Source organism: Oncorhynchus mykiss, chromosome 1 (assembly GCF_013265735.2).
Source record: "Oncorhynchus mykiss isolate Arlee chromosome 1, USDA_OmykA_1.1, whole genome shotgun sequence".
Taxonomy (NCBI): domain Eukaryota; kingdom Metazoa; phylum Chordata; class Actinopteri; order Salmoniformes; family Salmonidae; genus Oncorhynchus; species Oncorhynchus mykiss.
The window spans coordinates 66773049-66792946 of record NC_048565.1 but is presented as its reverse complement, the minus strand read 5'-3'; the positions used below and the strand labels follow the sequence as shown (position 1 = coordinate 66792946).

At 41.8% G+C, this 19898-nt stretch overlaps 1 protein-coding gene across 1 annotated transcript; it reads right to left on the bottom strand.

The window, feature by feature from the left end:
• Positions 1 to 9291: 9291 nt before the first annotated feature.
• yipf3 (Yip1 domain family, member 3) lies at positions 9292 to 18079 on the bottom strand. The gene is made up of 9 exons (XM_021608546.2): positions 17813 to 18079; positions 17247 to 17456; positions 16887 to 16993; positions 16740 to 16785; positions 16513 to 16605; positions 16093 to 16224; positions 15872 to 15985; positions 15178 to 15301; positions 9292 to 10281 (listed from the first exon to the last, which is right to left on the bottom strand). Exons 1-9 carry the CDS (start codon positions 17882 to 17884, stop codon positions 10142 to 10144), a joined length of 1038 nt encoding a protein of 345 aa, XP_021464221.1. The 5' UTR covers positions 17885 to 18079; the 3' UTR covers positions 9292 to 10141.
• Positions 18080 to 19898: the final 1819 nt, after the last annotated feature.

Below are 19898 nucleotides of genomic sequence, written 5' to 3'. Positions count from 1 at the left end.
TGGAGAGTTGTTGTTGATGTGAGTTGGTGCCTGTTTGATGACATCTGGTTGGCATCAGATTTAATTAATTATTTTAAATCCATTAAAGGGACTTTTAATGTATTAATATATAGCCATTGATTATTGAAGAATGTAACTTTGTCACAACACAACTGATTGGCTCAAACGCATTAAGAAGGAAATAAATTCCACGAATTAACTTTTTACAAGACATACCTGTTAATAGAAATGCATTCCAGGTGACTACTTCATGAAGCTGGTTGAGAGAATGCCAAAAGTGTGCAAAGCTGTCATCAAGGCAAAGGGTGGCTACTTTGAAGAATCTCAAATATAAAATGTATTTTGATTTGTTTAATACTTTTTTGGTTACTACACATCCATATGTGTTATTTCATAGTTTTGATGTCTTCACTATAACTCTACAATGTAGAAATTAGTAAAAATAAAGAAAAACCTTTGAGTTGGTGTATCCAAACGTTTGACTGGTACTATATATATATATATATATATATATATATATATATATATATATGATTGCTGAATAACCATAGCCTCCAGCACATTGGTAGTCACCCAGGTTGAGGGTGTGACAGCTGAGTATCCTTCCACTGTGCCTATCTCATGTCTCGTTGCAGACTGCAGTCACATCCCATAGTTCCCCTAGTGAGCGGAGAGGACTAGTGGAGGGCATGGTTATGCTGCCACATTTCAACATAGACAAACCTTGTATAAAATATGTTGAATTTGTACCTTTAAAACAACATTAGATCCACTATCAGAATAAAATTCAATAGGCTGGGCAGCAAGGTTATAGCCAAGCCCAGCCTTGCTTAGCTATGATAGCACTGACTATTACCAATGTGCTATCGTGAGAATGATTGTTGAGCGATCTCCACTTAAAAACTAAACAGATTTACTGTTGCTATCCAAGCCATTCCAAAGTGTAGGTTTAACAGAGCAAATGAAATCTGACCATACTTTATCATTCATATATCCTCGATTAAGCTATTTAGGACTACAGTATAAAGCACTTGCAAAGTCATCCATAGCTATTGTTTCAATTCAACAAAAAATAGAGAACGCATAGGCTTAGGGCGGCTATGCCCAAACTGGGGTATACCCAGGGCTATGCCAAATAAAAATGTGATTCACATTTTCAAACAGTCCATTTAGATTTTCCATGGGGCTATACATTTGGGTGATGTTTTTTTCTCGCCTGAGTAGCCACATTTCACTGCCAAAAATAAAATTAAACCATCTAGTGTTCAGCGAAATAACAACACAATGTCAAATACAGGTAGCCTAGTCAAAAAATTAACATCCAATCACATTAACTGTTACTCTCTCGGCGGAATTCCACTAATGGTCCGTATGTAGCCAAACGTAGCTGCTGCTCATTCCGTTTGCTTAAAAATTGATAAATGGTTAAAAAAAAAGTAAGGCCCGCGTCCATAGAGACACATACCAGCTCTAATGGTAGTACTGCTACTACCAGCAGTACTACACCTGCACCTGTCGATGACACAAGTTGTTCTGCTTCCACAAGCACATCCAATGCTAGCATCAGTAATTCTATATTTGTTGCTAGCCCAGCTATGCCCGTTACGTTTGAGGGTCAAATAAGGAAGACATCCTCTTCTGGAAACCAGGATAACAGAAGAGGATATTTTAAAGTACTGGACAGCTTTGTGACATCAAATGGACTTTGCTGGTCAAGATGTGTTGGTATCTGTACTGATGGCCCGACGCCACTTGGGTACACTGCAGCATCCACCGAGAGGCTCTTGCTGCCAAGGGAATGCAGCAAAAGCAAGGCCCCTGAACTCTTGTGTATTTTCTGCATTATGCAATGATACAGTGCCTTGCGAAAGTATTCGGCCCCCTTGAACTTTGCGACCTTTTGCCACATTTCAGGCTTCAAACATAAAGATATAAAACTGTATTTTTTTGTGAAGAATCAACAACAAGTGGGACACAATCATGAAGTGGAACGACATTTATTGGATATTTCAAACTTTTTTAACAAATCAAAAACTGAAAAATTGGGCGTGCAAAATTATTCAGCCCCCTTAAGTTAATTCTTTGTAGCGCCACCTTTTGCTGCTATTACAGCTGTAAGTCGCTTGGGGTATGTCTCTATCAGTTTTGCACATCGAGAGACTGACATTTTTTCCCATTCCTCCTTGCAAAACAGCTCGAGCTCAGTGAGGTTGGATGGAGAGCATTTGTGAACAGCAGTTTTCAGTTCTTTCCACAGATTCTCGATTGGATTCAGGTCTGGACTTTGACTTGGCCATTCTAACACCTGGATATGTTTATTTTTGAACCATTCCATTGTAGATTTTGCTTTATGTTTTGGATCATTGTCTTGTTGGAAGACAAATCTCCGTCCCAGTCTCAGGTCTTTTGCAGACTCCATCAGGTTTTCTTCCAGAATGGTCCTGTATTTTGCTCCATCCATCTTCCCATCAATTTTAACCATCTTCCCTGTCCCTGCTGAAGAAAATCAGGCCCAAACCATGATGCTGCCACCACCATGTTTGACAGTGGGGATGGTGTGTTCAGGGTGATGAGCTGTGTTGCTTTTACGCCAAACATAACGTTTTGCATTGTTGCCAAAAAGTTCAATTTTGGTTTCATCTGACCAGAGCACCTTCTTCCACATGTTTGGTGTGTCTCCCAGGTGGCTTGTGGCAAACTTTAAACGACACTTTTTATGGATATCTTTAAGAAATGGCTTTCTTCTTGCCACTCTTCCATAAAGGCCAGATTTGTGCAATATACGACTGATTGTTGTCCTATGGACAGAGTCTCCCACCTCAGCTGTAGATCTCTGCAGTTCATCCAGAGTGATCATGGGCCTCTTGGCTGCATCTCTGATCAGTCTTCTCCTTGTATGAGCTGAAAGTTTAGAGGGACGGCCAGGTCTTGGTAGATTTGCAGTGGTCTGATACTCCTTCCATTTCAATATTATCGCTTGCACAGTGCTCCTTGGGATGTTTAAAGCTTGGGAAATCTTTTTGTATCCAAATCCGGCTTTAAACTTCTTCACAACAGTATCTCGGACCTGGCTGGTGTGTTCCTTGTTCTTCATGATGCTCTCTGCGCTTTTAACGGACCTCTGAGACTATCACAGTGCAGGTGCATTTATACGGAGACTTGATTACACACAGGTGGATTGTATTTATCATCATTCGTCATTTAGGTCAACATTGGATCATTCAGAGATCCTCACTGAACTTCTGGAGAGAGTTTGCTGCACTGAAAGTAAAGGGGCTGAATAATTTTGCACGTCCAATTTTTCAGTTTTTGATTTGTTAAAAAAGTTTGAAATATCCAATAAATGTCGTTCCACTTCATGATTGTGTCCCACTTGTTGTTGATTCTTCACAAAAAAATACAGTTTTATATCTTTATGTTTGAAGCCTGAAATGTGGCAAAAGGTCGCAAAGTTCAAGGGGGCCGAATACTTTCGCAAGGCACTGTATGGGCAGCGACCATGTAACGCTTTCACAACATACATAAGTGCGCTGGTTATCAAGGGGCAAAGTATTTGATGTTTTTATGAATTGAGAGACTGCCTCCAGTCCACTTACCGATATCGGAACAAGAGAGCCTCATCGAAACAAACGGTTCTGTGAAAATTTAATTTAATCAGAAGCCACTGCCAGATATCTGGATAGGGCTGCGCTCAGAGTATCCTGCCTTGGCAAATCGTGCTGTTAAGACACTGATGCCCTTTGCAACCACATACTTATGTGAGAGTGGATTTTCTGCTCTCACTAGCATCAAAACAAAATAAAGGCACAGACTGTGTGGAAAATGATTTAAGACTGAGACTCTCTCCAATACAACCCAACATTGCAGAGTTATGCCCATCCTTTCAAGCACACCCTTTTCATTAACCTGTGGTGAGTTATTCACAATTTTGATGAACAAAAAAGGTTTTATATGTAAGATGGCTAAATAAAGAGCAAAATGATTGATTATTATTATTTGTGCCCTGGACCTATATGAGCTCTTTGTCACTTCCCACGAGCCAGGTTGTGACAAACACTCAACCTCATTCTTATGTTTAATAAATGTATTGTATAGTGTGTGTGTGGCAGGCTTATAATGATGGAGAATTTTTTTTTGAGTGCGCGCTGACCCTGGTGCTAGAGGGGCTACGCAGCTGGAGGTTAAATGTTTGAAGGGGTACGGGGCTATAAAAAGATTGGGAATCACTGGCCTAGGGTTTCAAGGTCTGGTTGATTTCAAATATAACAACTATATTTAGTCTTATTGAATTGTTTGGTTGTCAACGCAACCAAATATCAACATTTTAAGGACATTTATATTCTGCTTGGATAGTTCCACCTGTGCCACTGAATTAGTCTGGCTTTAATACCAGTTTGTTTTTAAATTAATCATTAATATGCTGGATTCACGTTTCCATATCAACCAAAAATCTAAGTTAAAGAATAGGACTAAATCAAATCAAATTTTATTTAAAGTGCATTTAAAGTTTGATTCTATTTAGTTCTATTCTTTAAATTAGATTTCTGATTGGTTTTAATTCATTTGTAGACCAACTTGAATTAAAGCCAGCAGCACAGATGGAACTATCCAAACAGAAGATGCATCTCCTTCAAATGTTGATATTTGGTTGCGTTGACAACCAAACACAGTTCAATATAACTTTTTTAATAGCGTAAATAGCTTAAAGTTAAGGCTATCTTACAGACTAATTTAACATTCAACTTTAAAATAAGAAACACATCCATGGTCACATTTTGATTCCAATGTAAGTATATAAAGCGTGGTGATTTGTTTGACAACTAAACCAAAAATAAGACATTGTTTTTTCATTGTAATTTGGTTGTGCTTTTAGATGGTTGAAAGCATAGTGATAACACATTGGAAATTCAACTAACTTTTGGCTGTCTTTTTGAGTGGGTTAATATAGTTATCATTAATCATTGTTTCAACCAAATATTACCCAATTATCCACGTTGAAATGACTTGGTGTGCCCAGGCAAACATTCTCTGCATGGTGTTTTGGGAAACGCATGAATCGTTACAACAAAAGCCTAAATTCCATCGCTATTAGGAAACCGGGCCCTGGTCAATATTTACTCGTCAGCAGAGAAATAGACTCCAAGAGGTTTGAAGTTCAGCCCGAAAATCCAACTTCAATGTCATTCAGCTGACCCTAAAGGAGTTCTTCAGGGATACGTGGTGTTTTTTCAGCCTTGAAGTACTCACTCACAGCTGTACTACATGATGACATGGTGGGGTGCTGCCCCAATTTAACTTATTCCAGAGGCTGCTTCAAAATCAAATAAAAATCAAATCAGGTTTAATTGGTCACATACGTGTTTAACAGATGATATTGCAGGTGTAGCGAAATGCTAGCGCCAAGTGTGCAGTAATATCTAACAAGTAAAATCGAACAATTTCACAACAATACACACAAATCTAAGGAATGGATTTAAGAATATATTCCTGACGGGCCACCCCCAACTGTTGAAGGTAGGAAACAGCACCTCCACTTCGCTGATCCTCAACACAGGGGCCCCATAAAGGTGCGTGCTCAGCCCCACTCCTGTACTTCCTGTTCAGCCTCCAACTCAATCAAGTTTGCACACGACACAACAGTGTTATTACCTGTTATTACCAACAATGACGAGACAGCTTACAGGGAGGAGGTGAGGGCCCTGGGAGAGTGGTGCCAGGAAAATAACCTCTCACACAACGTCAACAAAACAAAGGAGCTGATCGTGGACTTCAGGAAACAGCAGAGGGAGCATGCCCCTATCCACATCAACAGGACCGCAGTGGAAAGCTTCAAGTTCCTCGACGTACACATTACTGACGATCTGAAATGGTCCACCCACAGAGACAGTGTGGTGAAGCAAGCGCAACGCCGCCTTTTCAACCTCAGGAAGCTGAAGAAATTTGGCTTGGCCCCTAAGACACTCACAAACTTTTACAGATGCACAATTGAGAGCATCCTGTCGGGCTGTATCACTGCCTGGTATGGCAACTGCACCGTCTACAACCTCAGGGCTCTCCAGAGGGGGAAAACTACCTGCCCCCCAGGACACCTACAGCACCCGATGTCACAGGAAGGCCAAAAAGATAATCAAGGACATCAACCACTCGAGCCACGGCCTGTACACCCCGCTATCATCCGGAAGGCGAGGTCAGTACAGGTGCATCAAAGCTGGGACCGGGAGACTGAAAAACAGCTTCTATTTCAAGGCCATCAGACTGTTAAACATCACTAGCCGGCTTCCACCCGGTTACGTAACCCTGCACCTTAGAGGCTGCTGCCCTATATACAGTCATGGCCAAAAGTTTTGAGAATGACACACATATCCATTTTCACAAAGTCTGCTGCCTCAGTTTGTATGATGGCAAATTGCATATACTCCAGAATGTTATGAAGAGTGATCAGATTAATGGCAATTAATTGCAACCTCCCTCTTTGCCATACAAATTAACTAAATCCCCCCCAAAAAACATTTCCACTGCATTTCAGCCCTGCCACAAAAGGACCAGCTGACATCATGCCAGTGATTCTCTCGTTAACACAGGTGTGAGTGTTGACGAGGACAAGGCTGGAGATCACTCTGTCATGCTGATGGAGTTAGAAAAACAGACTGGAAGCTTCAAAAGGAGGATGGTGCTTGGAATCATTGTTCTTCCTGTGTCAACCATGGTTACCTGCAAGGCAACACGTGCCGTCATCATTGCTTTGCACAAAAAGGGCTTCACAGGCAAGGATATTGCTGCCAGTAAGATTGCACCTAAATCAACCATTTATCTGATCATCAAGAACTTCAAGGAGAGCGGTTCAATTGTTGTGAAGAAGGCTTCAGGGAGCCCAAGAAAGTCCAGCAAGTGCCAGGACCGTCTCTTAAAGTTGATTCAGCTGTGGGATCGGGGCACCACCAGAACAGAGCTTGCTCAGGAATGGCAGCAGGCAGGTGTGAGCGCATCTGCACACACAGTGAGGCGAAGACCTTTGGAGGATAGCCTGGTGTCAAGAAGGGCAGCAAAGAAGCCACTTCTCTCCAGAAAAAACATCAGGGACAGACTGATATTCTGCAAAAGGTACAGGGATTGGACTGCTGAGGACTGGGGTAAAGTCATTTTCCCTGATGAATCCCCTTTCCGATTGTTTGGGGCATCCGGAAAAAAGCTTGTCCGGAGAAGACAAGGTGAGCGCTACCATCAGTCCTGTGTCATGCCAACAGTAAAGCATCCTGAGACCATTCATGTGTGGGGTTGCTTCTCAGCCAAGGGAGTGGGCTCACTCACAATTTTGCCTAAGAACACAGCCATGAATAAAGAATGGTACCAACACATCCTCCGAGAGCAACTTCTCCCAACCATCCAGGAACAGTTTGGTGACGAACAATGCCTTTTCCAGCATGATGGAGCACCTTGCCATAAGGCAAAAGTGATAGCTAAGTGGCTCGGGGAACAAAACATCTATATTTTGGACAGGAAACTCCCGAAACCTTAATCCCATTGAGAACTTGTGGTCAATCCTCAAGAGGCAGGTGGACTAACAAAAACCCACAAATTCTGACAAACTCAAAAAGACTTGATTGTGCAAGAATGGGCTGCCATCAGTCAGGATGTGGCCCAGAAGTTAATTGACAGCGTGCCAGGGCGGATTGCAGAGGTCTTGAAAAAGAAGGGTCAACACTGCAAATATTGACTCTTTGCATTAACTTCATGTAATTGTCAATAAAAGCCTTTGACACTTATGAAATGCTTGTAATTATACTTCAGTATTCCATAGTAATATCTGACAAAAATATCTAAAGACACTGAAGCAGCAAACTTTGTGGAAATTAATATTTGTGTCATTCTCAAAACATTTGGCCACAACTGTACATAGACTTGGAATAACTGGCCACTTTAATAATGTTTAAATTATGTTTACATACTGCTTTACTCATTTCATATGTATATAAATGTATTCTATTGTACTGTATTTTAGTCCGTGCCACTCTGACATTGCTCAGTCTAATATTTCATATTTCTAATTCCATTATTTTACTTTTAGTGTGTATTGTTGAGAACTGTTAGATACAACTGCACTGTTAGAGCTAGGAACACAAGAATTTAGCTATACCCGCAATAACATCTGCTAAATTAGTGTGTGACCAATAAATGGCGACTCTAAAACATGCAGTTTTGTCACACAACACAATGTCATCGATGTCTCAAGTTGAGGGAGAGTGCAATTTAGATGCTGACTGCAGGTATGTCCACCAGAGCTGTTGCCAGATATTAATGTTCAGATCTCTTCCATAAGCCACCTTCAACGTCATTTTAGAGAATTTTGCAGTATGTCCAACTGACCTCACAACCACAGACCACGTGTAACCACGCCAGCCCAGGACCTCCAAAACCGGCTTCTTCACCTGCGGGATCGTCTGAGACCAGCCACCTGGACAGCTGATGAAACAGTGGGTTTGTACAAAGAATTTCTGCACAAACTTGTCAGAAACCGTATCAGGGAAGCTCATCTTGTTGTCCTCACCAGGGTCTTGACCTGACGGCAGTTTGGCGTCGTAACCGACTTCAGTGGGCAAATGCTCATATTTAATGGCCACTGGCATGCTGGAGAAGTCTGCTCTTCACGGATGAATCCCGGTTTCAGCTGTAGCGGGCAGATGGCAGAGCGTGTATGGTGCATTGTTGGCGAGCGGGTGGCTGATGTCAACATTTGCTGAGTGCCCCATAGTGGCGATTGGGTTATGGTATGGGCAGGCATAAGCTACGGACAACAAACATGATTGCATTTTATCGATGGCAATTTAAATGCACAGAATATCATGACGAGATCCTGAGGCCCATTGTCATGCCATTCATCTACCGCCATCACCTAATTTTTCAGCATGATAATGTACGGCACCATGTCGCAAGGATCTGTACACAATTCCTGGAAGCTGAAAATGTCCCAGTTCTTCAATGGCCTGCATAATCACCAGACATGTCACCCATTGAGCCTGTTTGGGATGTTCTGGATCTATGTGTACGACAGCATGTTCCAGTTCCCGCCAATATCCAGCAACTTCACACAGCCATTGAAGAGTTGGCCAACATTCCACAGGCCACAATCAACAGCCTGATCAACTCTATGCAATGGAGATATGTTGCACTGCATGAGACAAATGGTGGTCACACCAGATACTGACAGTTTTTTTTAAGGTATCTGTGACAAACAGATGCATATCTGTATTCCCAAGCATGTGAAACTCATAGATTAGGATCTAATTGCAGGACTTCTTGATTTTTTTTCAGAAGACCATGTCTTAGGTCCGTAAAGTTTATTTCCATTGTATCGTTTTGTACAATAACCCTATAAATACAATTTCACATTTAAATAAAAAGGAGGAGAGGTTACCTTGCATCCCACCCAAATGTTAGGAAGTACAAATAATGCACAGCACAAATGACTGGGTGAAACAAAAGCTGATTAGAAGGAACAATATTCATAAGTTAATGCAGTATCTCGTGACATATCAACTGCATATCTGGTTATTTTCCCATTAGGTTATCAGACAAGAGAGGTGCATTGTGTAAAACAAGCTAGATAAAACTCTAAATTTACCCCGTATCATACATGATAATAATAATAATAATTCCTTTGAAGAAACTATAGAAGGCACCACACAGCCTTAGGGAACCGTCCTCCCGTTGAACGTCTAGAATTTTATAGAATCACCATAACCTGTGTAACAAAGCCTACAAAAAGGAGAGTGTCGAGTTGAATTGAATATTAATTTGTCTAAACATGAGAACAAATGCAAACAGCTGGGAATCTTAATGCACTCAAGCTGCTTTAACAAATACAAGATCCCTATGAAAAAGGGAGTCAATCATTTGAAGAGAACAAACATGACATTCACTAGTTTTTTGATTTGGTTCAATATAAACAACCAATAGTTGTTGTGAACAGATGATGATTTGTTTGCCGAGACAATGTTCATGTATCATGATGAATGTCAACTATAACCAGTAACCACCATGGTCTTTGACCTTCACATCAGTCTGTATTATCTACACAACACCACCACCATGGAAATCAGGTTCTCATGAGCCTATGGTCTCATCGTTGATGTTGGACACAACATCACTGTGACTGCAGGATAACACCAAGGGTCTTCACTGTGGCATTCACAGCATTCATAGCAGCAGTGGCCACCACAGGCAAATCTCTGGCCACTCTCTGGATGGGGGGCATGTTGGGTCCTTCCAATGTGTCCAGGATACCTTCAGACAAAAAAAAAAGCAAAACAAATGTCTCATTTTTATTTAATCAAATTCAAGACCCAGTTTAAAAGGGCAGTGGGGTCAAAAATCTGATTTTCCAGTGTTTTGTATGGTATTTCCATTCTGAGGTTGAAATAATATTGTGACAATTATAATAACTACTTTTTAGTAGAAGAGCTGTTTGGAAAAAACACATGGAATTTCAGCCTGTTTTGGTAGGGTTGAGTTTTGGCCTGCGATATCACCAGGTGGTATAAGTTAATAGACCAATTACAAAGAGTTTCAAACCTCTCTGCTAATAACATCTAGTTAAAATTACATATCCCTCCAATTAGCTCCCTCACAGACCACTCACAGGCAGTCCTAGAAAATTGATTGCTTGAGAAATAGCTTTTTTTTTTCTTCTTTTTTTTAAAAACCATTTTAACTTAAAACAATCACAGTAAGATACTTCATTGTTACCCAGAAATGATTTGATATTGAGATAAAAACATCTGCATTGGACTTTTAGGAATATACCTTGGCGTAGGGTTGGGCGGTATCCAGATTTTCATACCGTCCCTGTACCATACGTTATCACCGACAGTGCACACAAGGTGCACTATTCCTTCCCAAACAAAAAAAACCCCAGCACAAAACACATTGACACACAAAACTAATTTAGGGAGCAGGGATCTTGATCCAGGAGTTGATTGATTGTCTCTGCTGTAACCAAAAAGCTTGGTATTGCAAGCTAGCCATTTAGCTAGCAAGTTAGCAAACCAAATGCCTAGCTGGAGCCCTGAGCTGGAGATCATTTATTTGGTACCTTAGATAGTTACCAGCAGTGGCGTAGCATGCACCCCCACTGTTCCTTCAAAGCGGGTGTGCCCCCGAGTAGAGATGTGCACAGATATTTGAATATTCGAACGGACAATAGTATTCGAATACAGAGTATTGTGTGTGAGTATCCATTTTTATTACGTCTATTTAACACTGAAAAGGCTTTTTCTAAATTAAATTAAAATATCCATGTAACATTGTTACATACAAGGGTATATATTACACACCATGATGTTTCAAACTATTAATATAATAAAACAAACTTTCCAATGTTGTTTTTATGACGTGCGGCCCATAAAAAGACCGGTAGCCTTCAGGTGTGTAGCTTTCTGTTTAGGTTGGCCAATCAAAGCGGCTCAATATGCAGCAAGTGGAGTGACAGGTCACTAATGCAATGCAAGTTTATGGAATTAAAAAGTTGGCAAAATGAGAAGGAGTAGTCTACAGTGAGCAACCAACAGGTAGGCTGTTTATCCTAATGGGGTTGGGGAGAAAGCGCAGAATGTGGCCTCAATTAGCCTAGCTAGCTATAGCTGGCTAGGTTCTCTAGGCTACTCCAGTCAAGACAGGCACTGTTATACAGTGCATTCTGAAAGTATTCAGACCCCTTCACTTTTTACACATTTTGCTGCGTTACAACCTTATCCTAAAATTGATTAAATTGTTGTAATCCCTCATCAACCTACATCAACCCCACAATAAAGCAAAAACAGGTTGAGACATTTTTATAAAATGTACTAACAATAAAAAAACATTTACTTCAGTGTTCAGACCACTTCCTCAGTACTTGGTTGAAGCACCTTTGGCAGTGATTACAGCCTCGAGTCTTCTTGGGTATGAGGCTACAAGCTTGGCACACCTGTATTTGGGAAGTTTCTCCCATTCTTCTCTGCAGATCCCCTCAAGCTTTATCAGGTTGAACGGGGAGCGTTGCTGCACAGCTATTTTCAGGTCTCTCCAGAGATGTTCGACCGGGTTCAAGTCCGGGATCTGGCTGGGCCACTCAAGGACATTCAGAGACTTGTCCCGAAGCCACTCCGGTGTTGTCTCAGCTGTGTGCTTAGAGTCGTTGTCCTGTTGGAAGGTGAACCTTCCCCCCAGTCTGAGGTCCTGAACGCTCTGGGGCAGTTTTTCATCAAGGATTGCTGTACTTTGCTCTGTTCATCTTTTCCTCAATCCTGACTAGTCTCCCAGTCCCTGCCGCTGAAAAACATCCTCACAGCATGATGCTACCACCACCATTCTTCACCGTGACTTGATTCCTCCAGATGTGATGCTTGGCATTCAGGCCAAAGAGTTCAATCTTGGTTTCATCAGTCCAGAGAATCTTGTTTTTCATGGTCTGAGAGTCCTTGAGGTGCCTTTTGGCAAACTCCAAGCGAGATGTCATGGGCCTTTTACTGAGAAGTGGTTTCAGTCTGGCAACTCTATCATAAAGGCCTGATTGGTGGAGTTCTGCAGAGATGGTTGTCCTTCTGGAAGGTTCTCCCATCTCCACAGAGGAACTCTGGAGCTCTGTCAGAGTGAACATCGGGTTCTTGGTCAACTCCCTGACCAAGGCGCTTCTCCCCAGATTGCTCAGATTGACCGGACGGCCAGCTCTAGTAAGAGTCTTGGGTGGTTACAAACTTTGATGGAGGCGATTGTGTTCTTGAGTACCTTCAATACTGCAGAAATGTTTTGGTATACTTCACCAGATCTGTGCCTCGACACAATCCTGTCTCTGAGCTCTACGGACAAATCCTTTGACCTCATGGCTTGGTTTTTGCTCTGACATACACTGTCAACTTTAGGATCTTATATAGACAGGTGTGTGCCTTTCCAAATCATGTCCAATCAATTGAATTTTCCACAGGTGGACTCAAATCAAGTTGTAGAAACATCTCAAGGATGATCAATGGAAACAGGATGCACCTGAGCTCAATTTCGAGTCTCATATCAAAAGGCTCTGAATAGTTATGTAAATAAGGCTTTTTATTAGCAAAAATGTGAGAAAAATAACTTTTTGTTTTGTCATTATGAGGCATTGTGTGTAGATTGAGGATAATTTTTTTTATTTAATCCATTTCAGAATAAGGCTGTAACGTAACAAAATGTGGAAAAAGTCAAGGGGTCTGAATACTTTCCGAATGCACTGTATGGGATGATAAATAACATTGTGGCTCCTACAAGTTAGCTAGTCTTGGATGTGGCAGAGTCAGCTACTGCGTCTCTCGCTCTTCCTCTGTCTGCTCACTGCCACACACACACACACAGCCCTCAGTAGCTGCAGCAATAGAGCGCCAGCCTCTCTCCAACGCGCAGAAGTGAAGAAAATGTGTAATTTGAATGTCCGGATATCTGACAAAAATGTATGATACTGTTTGAATAGGGAAATTATTTTAAACGCCTATCCCTACCTCCAGAGGTTATTATATATTATTTATTTTGACAGTATTGAAAAATCATACTATAACTATTTAAAAATACCCTGGTACACTGCCCAAGCCTAACTTGGAGGATCATTGAATAGAAGCAATTCAAATGTGTTTATATTTGGACAAGGGGAGCCTGTATTCATTAAGCGTCTCAAAGTTGGAGTGCTGATCTTGGTCCCCCCATCCTTCATTAAAGATTTAAAAGGCAAAAATGATCTTACATTGAACTAAAATATAATTGCAACATATAAAGTGTTGGTCCCATGTTTCATGAGCTGAAATAAAATATCCCAAAAATGTTTTATAGGCACAAAAAGCTTATTTCTCTCAAACGTTATGCACAAATTTGTTTACACCCCTGTTAGTGAGCATTTCTCCTTTGCCAAGACGATCCATCTACCTGACAGGTGTGGCATATCAAGGTGATTAAACAGCATGATCATTACACAGGTGCACCTTGTATTAGGGACAATAAAAAGCCACTCAAACACAATGCCACAGATGTCTCAAGTTGAGGGAGCTTGCAATTGGAATTGCCAGAGAATTTAATGTTCAGATCTCTACCATAAGCCACCTCCAACATTATTTTAGAGAATTTTGCAGTACGTCCAACCGGCCTCACAACCGCAGACTACGTGTAATCACGTCAGCCCAGGACCTCCACATCCAGCTTCTGAAACTGTGGGTTTGCACAACTGAAGAATTTCTGCACAAACTGTAAGAAACCTTCTCAAGGAAGCTGCTTGCTCGTCGTCCTCACCAGGGTCTTAGACTGCATTTCGCCGTCGTAACCAACTTCTGTGGGCAAACGCTCACCTTTGCTGTCCACTGGCATGCCGGAGAAGTCTGCTCTTCGCGAATGAATCCCAGTTTCAACTGTACCGGGCAGATGGCAGACATCTGTCGTGTGTGGACGAGTGGTTTGCTGATGTCAATGTTGTGAACAGAGTGCCCAATGGTGGTGGGGTTATGGTATGGGCAGGCATAAGCTACAGACAACGAACACAACTGTATTTTATCGACGGAAATTTGAATGCAGAGAGATACTGTGACGAGATCCTGAGGCTCATTGTCGTGCCATTCTTCCGCCGCCATCACCTCATGTTTCAGCATGATAATGCACGGCCCCATGTCACAAGGATCTGTACACAATTCCTGGAAGCTGAAAATGTCCCCGTTCTTCCATGGCCTGCATAATCACCAGACATGTCACCCATTGAGCATGTTTGGGAAGCTCTGGATCGAAGTGTACGACAGCGTGTTCCAGTACCCGCCAATATCCAGTAACTTCATACAGCCATTAAAGTGGAATGGGACAACATTCCAGAGGCCAAAATCAACAGCCTGATCAACTCTATGCGAAGGAGATGTGTCGCGCTGCATGCAGCAGATGGTGGTCACACACACGATACTGACGGGTTTTAAGTGATCTGTGGTCAACAGATGCATATATGTATTCCCATTCATGTGAAATCCATAGATTAGGGCCTAATGAATTGATTTAAATTGACGGATGTCCTTATATGAACTGTAATTCAGTAAAATCTTTGAAATTGTTCCATGTTGCGTTTTATATTTTTGCTCAGTGTAGATCAGCATTCCTACTCTGAGATGCTTTGTGAAGACGAGTCCTGGTTTGCCTTCCGGGGAATCTTACCTTCAACAATCTTGTGATAAGCGAAGTGCAGGTAGAGCAGGAAGAGCATATGCAGAGCAGCCAGTGTTCCACAGAGGATGAGGCGTGGGGTCTGGCCCACAGTCCGAGAGATAACAGCAGCCACCTGAGAGAGAGGGAGAAGGTGAGCCAGGGGGAGAGACTGACTATCACTGACATAGTGGACGCATTCGAGCGGATATATTTTGTCTAGGCCTTTTTATGGGGATAAAACTTGTCTGACTTGCACCTACAGTTGCTCTTCACCAACTTCATCCTGCAGCCTTCGCCTGCATTGTGGGAGGCTCTATTATCAACCAGTCATTCGGGTGTTTTTGTTTGACCCAGGCAAAGAAATGACTGAGACAGGAACCAACTTTGCCGCGATTCATATAGGCCTATACAGTGGATATATACAAATGAATGTGATATTTTAGGCTCTCACTATTTGATTTAACAATCTACACACATGTGATTTCAGTTTGACATACTTATTTCAACATTATAAACAAAAACTTTTAGAAACAACGGCAACACTGCCATGTTAATCTGAGCCTTTCTGTTGGAAAACCACATTAGTGTCCGACTTCACTCCTCGACGTTGGTCTAGTCGGTTGCTTTAGCCTTACCACTCAAAACGCAGACAGAGAATGTCAAAGGGCTCTTTGGATTTGAAGTAATTAATCTGCCTATTTACCATCCGCAGTGTGGAGAGCCCTCCTACGACCAGCCACAGGATGTAGAACAGGGAGTGGAAGTGGACGTTGTAGGTGACGAAGAGAACCACGCAGTGCCCGAAAAGACCATAACCCTGTTGGGGGCACATAGTAGAACAGACGGTGAGATTTCACACTGCTTTTATAGCAAACGGATTACACAGGGATGCTGTGAGGAGAGTTATGGTCACTGTTGACTCACCAGCAGAGACAGCATCTGGAGCATGGTGATCTGGGCATTGCATAGGTACGCCAGGAAATAGATGAAGGAGGAAACTCCCAGCCAGTAACCAAAGCATGTCCCTATGGCTGTTCCCATCAGAGTACCCTCTCTCTGTGCAGGGAAGAAAAACATTTATTAGGCCTAATCAAGGTCAGATAGACAACTAATAATAACAATGCAGGATGAACAGACCACATGAGTGCTAAATAAGCAGTACCTAATGTCTGAGACTCTGAACAGATGCTTTATGCTTTCGTGATGCCAAAATGGTTGAGTTGATGCTACCTTCATCTACAGTTGTATGTAGAAAAGTGTTCATTACACCTAATACGCCATTTCCATCTGTATACTGTATATTAACATGCATTTATGAAGACAGTATAAGTTGGGCTCTCTTACAATAACTGTTCCTGATGTCTTCATTCCGTGCAGGAGGATGGCCACCAGCGTGAACACCAGCATCATGGGCCCATACAGCTCCCCAGCAATCTTCTACATTTGGAAAAGAAGAACAGTGAAAACATTTATATTTCCTTTAATTGGCCAAGTAAGCTCTGAAAACTTCTAGATTTAAATCTTTCCCCAGCCTGTGAAAATAGTATGGGAAAAGAAAAAATCCCACTCACCTGTGGAAAATTGATCATACGGATGGGTATCATTGATTCAATCAACCTAGGGTAGAAAAGAGGCGTACATGTTAGGAAGAGTGTCATAAAATGTGAATGCTAAACTATACATGTTAGGACTACAAGTCGTGATTACAAAACAAACACCTGTTCCTAACTTGCATAGGCTCCACATCAAAGTACGGCCGGAGAATGTCTATGTTGGCATATAGGTTGAAAGCCTTGGAAGCCTGCCGCTTTCCTGCTTGCCACACCTAAGAGGATGAGGGAACATTCATTATAAATCAGCTGACAAAGGTGTGATGAAAGTCAAAGTTATGACAGCAAAATTAACCAGACAAGGCTATTGAGATAGAAATTACAATATTGTGTAACGGCAAAGCCCTTTTTATAACAAAGGGATAGAAATTACAATATTGGGTAACGGCAAAGCCCTTTTTATAACAAAGGTAATGTTGTGTGTGACAAGTTGTTGCCCATCAGCATCACAAAGCTTTCTCAGCTCACCTCATCTGCCACCTGTCTCCCCAGCTGGCCCTTGATACCCTTTATTCCCAGAAACTCGCCATCCTCTCCAGTCTCCTCTTCAGTTGCTTCAGCCTCCTCTGCCACCTCCTCCTCCTCCTTCATGCGCTGGTGCATCTCCCCCATGTCCTCAAAGCTGGAGCCTGATGTGTCATCCATGTTTTCCATGTCAATCACTGCTGACCCAGTGCCCTAGTAATAGATCGTTTATTACATAACTACTGTACATCTTTGTACGTGAAATTGTTTCACGCGCAAATTGTTCATGTTTTCATCAGACTGTCACAACCTGTGAAGTTAATAATTAATTTAGCTAGCTAAGAAAATAAATGTTTATGATTAGCGAGCAAGCTAGCATAACATTGTTGTCGGACAAACTTTAACGTTAGCTTAGCTCTCTGTACTATATGTATTGCACAGAAAAAAATCGTTTGGCAACACTAAAGAAGATGTAACATTATCGCGATGTAGCTAGGAAAATAATAGTAAAAACATTACAAGTATTTTCCTGGCTATTGCTACCTAACTAACTCGCTAGCTAACGTTACCTGGATAATGTTGTCATCAAAACCACCCCATGGTTCCGTGTTCGTGTTTTTGTTTCCATCAGACGAAGCCATCTTTTAGAGCAGGTGAACGTGTCCTTGATCCCTTTTAAAAAGAAAACTGCACTTTCAATCTCACATACAACCAAATGAATTGTCAACTACAGCATCAGGGGCGCTTAAAAGATAAATATTTGTTCCCAAAAATGCATTACACTGCCTAATCAGATGGGGCTGCGTCACTCAGACTCAACGCGTAGCACGTCGTGCGTACTACGTGCAAACATAACATCTCGCGCGACTTTGAAATTGAAAACATCGCATGTTGCTCCAAACAATTAGCAAAAATATCTTTGCTCCAAATCAAAATGGCCAAATCCTTTCAGATCTTAGTTCACAGGTGCATATAGTGTATGCTTAGAGTTGCTTTGTGTTCAGAGTTTTCATATGTCAGTGGGTAAAAAATAAGAAACCCGCACGCTGCTGTTTCTTTTTTTCTCTCATTTTATTAAACTGTTGCCATGCACCTGCAAAAAAGATAGCTCAGATGCACGAATGCCTTTTGAATTTTGAATCATGTCAGTGGGTAACATCCAGTGGCGACACGTCATTCAGTGCAGGTGGGGCTGTTTTGAGACCCACATTTTCAGAGAAAAAAATATATATATTTTGGGACGCCTGTTTTGCATGTTATTTTGGGATTAATACGTGTCACATATCAGTTTGCAAGAAATGTACAAATATATATCATTCAGTTAATAAAGCTGCATACACACATTGTCTCTTTTTTGTTTTCTTGAATAAGGCAGCTCCAAAATGCAGGTGTTTCAGCCTAGCACTGTGCTTTCTGTGGTGGTGGGGTGAGCCAGCAGAAAACAGGAGCATTGCGCAGTGATTGGCTCAGTGTTCTGTCACTCATGGGGACAGTACGTTATTGCCAAGTTTAAGTGCTTAGTAAGGGTAGACATCTGAGATCAATTTCGACTCTCATAGCAAAAGGTCTGAATACTTATGTAAATACAGTGCTTTCGGAAAGTATTCAGACCCCTTGATTTTTTCCACATTTTGTTACGTTACAGCCTTATTCTAAATTGTAATAAATTTATGTTTTTTCCCAACAGTCTACACACAATACCCCATAATGTCAAAGTGAAAAACAGTTTTTGTAGCACTTTTTTTAAAAATGTTTTAAAGCAATACCTTAACACTTATGTGAATAAGACCCTTTGCTATGAGACTTGACATTTAGCTCAGGTGCATCCTGTTTCCATTGCTCATCCTTGAGATGTTTCTACAACTTCATTGGAGTCCACCTGTGGTAAATTCAATTGATTGGACATAATTTGGAAAGGCACACACCTGTCTATACAAGGTCCACACAGTTGACAGTGCAGGTCAGAGCAAAGAACAAGCCATGAGGTTGAAGGAATTGTCCATAGAGCTCCGAGACAGGGTTGTGTCGAGGCACAGATCTGGGGAAGGGTACCAAAAAACTTCTGCAGCATTGAAGGTCCCCAAGAACATAGTGACCTCCATCATTCTTAAATGGAAAAAGTTTGGAACCTCCAAGACTCTTCCTAGACCTGGCCGCCCGGGCCAAACTGAGCAATCGGGGGAGAAGGGCCTTGGTCAGGGAGGTGACCAAGAACCCGATGTTCACTCTGACAGAGCTCCAGAGTTCGTCTGTGGAGATGGGAGAACGTTCCAGAAGGACAACCATCACTGCAGCACTCCACCAATCAGGCCTTTTTGGTAGAGTGGCCAGATGGAAGCCACTCCTCTGTAAAAGGCACATGACGGCAGGTAGCCTAGTGGTTAGAGCGTTGGGCCAGTAACCGAAAGGTTGCTAGATTGAATCCCTGAGCTGACAAGGTAAAAATCTGTCATTCTGACCCCTGAACAAGGTAGTTAACCCACTGTTCCTAGGCCGTCATTGTAAATAAGAATATGTTCTTAACTGACTTACCTAGTTAAATAAAGGTTCAATTAAAATAATGTAAATGACAGCCTGCTTGGAGTTTACCTAAAGGACTCTCAGACTATGAGAAACAAGATTCTCTGGTCTGATGAAACCAAGATTGAACTCTTT

Bases quoted from the DNA above. Each gene is read 5' to 3' on its own strand.
- yipf3 (XM_021608546.2), bottom strand. From the start codon at position 17,884: ATGGCTTCGTCTGATGGAAACAAAAACACGAACACGGAACCATGGGGT. The intron at 16,786-16,886 runs GTGTTTGTTTTG...TTTCTACCCTAG, and splicing joins CCTATGCAAGTTAGGAACAG to GTTGATTGAATCAATGATAC. The intron at 16,606-16,739 runs GTGAGTGGGATT...TTCCAAATGTAG, and splicing joins GTATGATCAATTTTCCACAG to AAGATTGCTGGGGAGCTGTA.